This window comes from Chelon labrosus, assembly GCF_963514085.1.
Source record: "Chelon labrosus genome assembly, chromosome: 10".
NCBI lineage: Eukaryota > Metazoa > Chordata > Actinopteri > Mugiliformes > Mugilidae > Chelon > Chelon labrosus.
In genome coordinates, this window is record NC_140360.1 from 23,953,024 (window position 1) to 23,958,345 (window position 5,322).

The 5,322-nt window shown below is 38.5% G+C and overlaps 1 protein-coding gene across 1 annotated transcript; it reads left to right on the top strand.

Moving 5' to 3' along the window:
- Positions 1–1,223: 1,223 nt before the first annotated feature.
- LOC311494882 (uncharacterized protein) lies at positions 1,224–4,463 on the top strand. Its single transcript, XM_084554143.1, has 3 exons — positions 1,224–2,270; positions 2,360–2,518; positions 3,898–4,463. Exons 1-3 carry the CDS (start codon positions 2,223–2,225, stop codon positions 4,072–4,074), a joined length of 384 nt encoding a protein of 127 aa, XP_084410269.1. The 5' UTR covers positions 1,224–2,222; the 3' UTR covers positions 4,075–4,463.
- The last annotated feature ends 859 nt before the right edge of the window (positions 4,464–5,322 follow it).

The window sequence follows — 5,322 nt, forward strand, 5'->3', positions numbered from 1 at the left end:
CAGATACAGCATTGAATATATAAAAAGAGGTCGTCTATCAGTTGACACTATGTATGTGAGCATCACACAGCTGAAAAAGTCTGACTCAGGACAGTACAGATGTTATTTGGACAGACTGTTTAAAGATTCATCTGAGGATTTTGAGATCATTGTCACAGAAGGTGAGTTTCTACTGAAAGTCATGAAAATGTTCCTTCATGTCTGTTTCACTGAAGCTACTTCTGATTCAAATATGTTCAGAGATAAAGATTCAGTGCATATTTTCATCAGTTCTGCTGTGAAACACATAATAAGTCAAACTGTTACTAACACTCAGACACAACATATAGTTGAGTATTAATATTAGTATGATTGTTCACAGCTTCAACCACTTCACAACCAACATTAACTCCTGGGCCTTTTTCAACATCAGTATTTCTCCCATCATCCTCCACTTCACCAACAGCACAGAGTACAACTTCCAGACCAGGAAGCTCTACATCTTCATCATCGTCATCCTCCTCTGGAGCCACAGGGCAGCCTGAGTCATCACCTGCAGGTTCAGGTACATTTTTTGTGTGTAGATGTGTGAGTCCATTTAGATCTATGTGTATTTTTCAGTGAGTCCTAGTGACACATGAACAGCAGTGGAAGAAGTAATCTGATATTTTAATCAAGTCAAAGCAGCAAAAGTAGAATAACGTTTTGCTCCAAACTATAATTATGGAAAAGAAAAGTTAAAAGACATGACCCTTCACAAGACAAACAGTTACAGAAGATGAATGAATGAATGAATGGATTTATTTTATTTTATTTTTTATTTATACATGTCATGGTGTAAACACAAGTGTATTTCCCTCTGTGCAGTGAAGTTACAGAAAAGTTGAGTTCTTGGTTAGCTGAGTGAGAAGTGACTTCCTCAGAACGTTACAAAATGACAGATAAAGATCATGATTTGTCAATATTCAGAGGGATTTTTCAGATGCACTTTCTGTCTATGTTACAAATTGTGTCAGTTCACGTCTTGTTGACACTTATCTGTAGCTCTAATCAGAATGAGGATTCATTCATAAACTCCTTCTCGTTCTGGTTTTAGGGCATCTGGTGTTTTTACAGTAAAATCATTTGATGCAGAGATAAGTTTAACTAAGTGGTTCTAAAAGATCTCCTGCTGGTAATTTGTCAGCTAGATGTGTTTGAGTCTGAAATTTTCAAATGTACATGTTGCATGTTTGTGTGTACATATATACTGTGTCTATGTTCAAGAATGTGGAGGATGGTTTGTGTAAAGCTTCAATGTTCCTGTTCTTGTGTTCACTCTTCAACAGGTCTAATGCTTTACGTGGCTCTGACTCTAGTCTTCATGATCATCATATTATCTGTGGCTTTGCTGATTTTCTGCAAGTGCAGGACGACCACGAAACCAAAAGGTGAGGTTGCAACTATCACTTGAGAGGACCATACTGTAACTGACATTAACTTCAGTGCAATAATGGATGCCATCCATAAAACAATACACACACAAGAGTACTGTCATGTTAATATTAACAATCACAGCTAAAGTGAGCCGTGAAACAAAATTATATTCTCAAAAACACAGTATGTAATGTACTAAACTGCCTGACATTTTGCTTTCAGACACATCTCAACATGTGGTTTATTTACAGGAGAAAATGTGATAAGTTCCTTCTGGATAAATGATTTTAGGAGAATTCTGGTTCAGACCTTTGTGACTAAAAACAAACAAAACCTGCACAAAAAGACCAAAGAGCTGGACGTCCTGATACAGTTTTACACTTAAAATGGTAGTGAACAACGTGGACCGCATAAAGTGTCACATTTCTATAAATATGAAGTGTTTTGACACTTCACACACCTTTAATTATCAGTATAGTGGCCAGTTCTAGCAGGTTATGTAGTTAGATTAAAGATATCTATCTATCTGCTGCTGACAGAACGACTGGAAATAAACATGATGGTGTTTGTTTCCTCTAAAGGAACTAGATATATAGCATCTGCAGTCCCACCTCTGCTTGTTTCACCTTTACCTGTTCATTACATTAAGTCAGTAACAGTTAATACAAAGAACAACTGGACCACTGTGTTGTTGTTCCCTGAGTTATTTCCTCCACATGTTTTCACATACATGGAAGCACAAACAGAAAGTTTAGTTCCTCTGGTTTTTGTTTCTGAGACATGTCTAAAAAGAAGTCTAGATGTTTTAGCAGCTTATTTTATGAAGCATGATTTCAGGGCCTCCAATGGAAACAGTGGACACTGACGTCACAAGGGTGAGTCTGAGTCAAATATTAGAGCTTCACTGTGTTTGTGAAACCAGCAGATTTTGACATAAACCATACTTCTCTTCCTCCTCCTGCAGACCGACCGAGTGTATGAGGAGATCAGAGAGGACAAACAGAGCAGTTCACCTCCTGTGGGAATATCTACAGTGTACACCTGCGCCAAATACATCAAACCAAACGGAGTTGAAGGCTCAGATGACTACAGCGTCATCCAGTGTCCTCAGGAGGGAAGAACTGTAAGTAGAACTGTGGTACAGTTTCAGCTCAGTGGTCAAAAACCATCTTTAGAAAACCCTGGTTTGTGGTATTGTTATCAGTTCTGAACTAGGATGAGGTAAGGCTTTGTGCTGTGGTCCTGTTCTGTTTTACAGCTAATTAATGTTAATATTTAAAACTTGAATTTCAGCCTTTTACTTAATGTAACAGTTTCACCAGCACCAGTTAGAGCTATTTTGACTGTGGTGGAATAAACTTCTATATTAGTTTTACTTTTCAAAAGCATCATAACCCTTGTGTGGTGTTCATAGTTCTGTTACTCAGCCAGCGTTTGTGGGTCTAGTGGACATTCCTCACTCTCTGAAACCTCTTCCTCTAAATCAACATAAAAAGTTCCTCTCTCTTCAAAAATCAATTACAACATTGCAACAACATGCCCAGACAAGAGACAGAAGTTAAAGTCACACAGGACCTACAATTTTCACACTTTTATTCGTGGCCCTGAGCATCCTGTGAGGAATATAAATGTGTACAGAGGGTGCACAGTGTGTGGTCACTGATAATGTTTTCTGATATCTGTTCTCCACAGAAAATGAGCCGAGGCCAATGATTCTGAGTTTGAAAAAATAATCTTATCATTTTTCTTTTGTCAAAAAGACCCTCAGACCCAAACACTATAAGTATTATTTTTCAAAAGCTTCTTAACTTGACTTTAAATAGTTCATGAACAACTTGCTGTCTGTATGTCTTACTAAGGCATTTTTGCAAGACCACTGAGATCATACATTTGAAAACATGCTGAATCTGTTCTCTCTCTGCTGTACAGTGAGGGTGAACCTTTAGCTGTTTCACTGGTCAAATTAATATTTCACAACCATAACCTTTGTGTTTTGAAACGAAATCTGTAAAAATCAAATGAGGAATACTTTGGAGACTCTAAAAGAGTTAACATTCTAGGATTGCAGTTTTACCTTAGTTACAATCTAACATACTGTACGTACAGATACCAATGCATCTGTAATAAAACAGACAATATTCAAACTCTATGCTAACAAATGTGTTAGACTTTCATATTACTGCAGTATCTCTGCCAGCCAACCAGTACTAATGCTCAGAAATGGTGAAGAGTCTAGTTTAGTAAAGTTTATTAGTCAGTTAGATCAGTTTTTGTGGAAACAGTTTGAGGAATGTCCAATTTGTCTTCATATGATTTTGTGCCCATCATCAGGGTAGGCTGAGTAAACCTGCAACTGAGAGTATTTTTTAATAGTATAGTATTAGTTTGATCCACTAAATGTGGGTTATTTCATAGTAAGTTATGTGTAAAAGACAAATGTGTAGTCTTTGTATATTGTTAGATTATTAAAACTTAAAGTTTGGTCTCCTTCTGTTCCTCCAGGATGAAGACGACTCCAGTAAACTCGATTACTCTGAAGTGGATTTTTCCAACATTGCTATCAAGTCACACAACAGTGCCCTGGTTGATAATGTCATCTACTCTGCACCTCAGACAGAGACCAACTCTGCCAACCACGCCATGGGCGCTTCACCTCCTCTGTACTCGACTCTACAGTAGTAATGCTGTTATCTCAGTGGCCAACAGCTGAACTCAGTCCACACTTTTATTTCTGTGATGAGGACTCCACTCAAATGCCTCAAACAAAGCTGTTTTTTATGTTTTAAATTAATGTAAACTGTGCCTTGTAGACATTTATCTCAACTCTGTTCTTGCATTTTACTGCACAGGGAACAGGAAGCTTTTATCTGGATATTTCTTATCTGCTATTTCAAGCACTGGAAGCTCCAAAAACAAAGATTACTGTCCAGACAGTAACTAATCAGACTAAAGCCAGCATTTCCTTGCTTTTATACTCGGATCAGTAGAGACACAATCGATACATTAATGGTAACTATGCCAGATTGAAATAAACCGTAATGATCCTTAAATATTTTAGCTACCTACTATTATAGTTGGTAGTTTTAGTTAAAGGTGACATAGAATGATTGAACGGGGTATTTATCCTTGATCTGTGATGTGACATGCAGACAACAAAATTTTGGTTGGGTCTGTAATGCCTTAGAAGCTTCCTAAAAACCTCTCTCAGAAAGCTATATTAGGGTGGGGGATTTTAAACGCGTGGTTTTGCACCTATTTGGCGCCCCTTCGGGCTTAACTGGCAACCTCATTATGAAATGCAAGCACTTGACGCTGATTGGCTGCATTTGCTGCCACTCAAAAGAATGTAAACTTCGCTATAGAGAGCCGAAGTCCCGCCCCTCTACTTACCGAAGGGAGTTTTGGTCGGTTCTGTACGCGCCAGCATGCGGGACTTGTAGTTCGTTTAATTACGTATTTTCCATAGCGTTTTACTTAACTATCTTGCGACAAACTGTGACATTCTTGACATGTAAAATCATTTTTTATTCTGAAAAACAACATATGTATAATCCAAGGCACAAGTCGATCGGGACCAGAAAATAATTTATCTTTCGCCATAGACTGCCGTTCACAAACGAAGTAGCAGTCTGCGGTTGAATGTAGTTGGAATCCGATTATAAATGAACAGCAGCCACGCATCTCGTGCATTTCTTTCGGTGGGAATGTAATGGAAAGTTTGCACACCGCTTGCATAGCCTGGAAGAGCACACCTCGGAACGCGACTCGCCATTTCGCCTTGAACTCCGCAAGCACTGCTGCGATGTACTTCCCGTTGGAGGCGAGAGGGCGGATGTATGCAAATTATTTTGAAGGGGAGGGAATTGAATGAGAGTGGGGGGGCAGTGAGATGCATTTTACGTAATATGTATCCGTTGTTCAGATTGG

Coding starts and splice junctions, on each gene's coding strand:
- LOC311494882 (XM_084554143.1), top strand. CDS start 2,223: ATGATTTCAGGGCCTCCAATGGAAACAGTGGACACTGACGTCACAAGG. Junction 2,271..2,359: donor TGGACACTGACGTCACAAGG/GTGAGTCTGAGT, acceptor CTCCTCCTGCAG/ACCGACCGAGTGTATGAGGA. Junction 2,519..3,897: donor GTCCTCAGGAGGGAAGAACT/GTAAGTAGAACT, acceptor CTGTTCCTCCAG/GATGAAGACGACTCCAGTAA.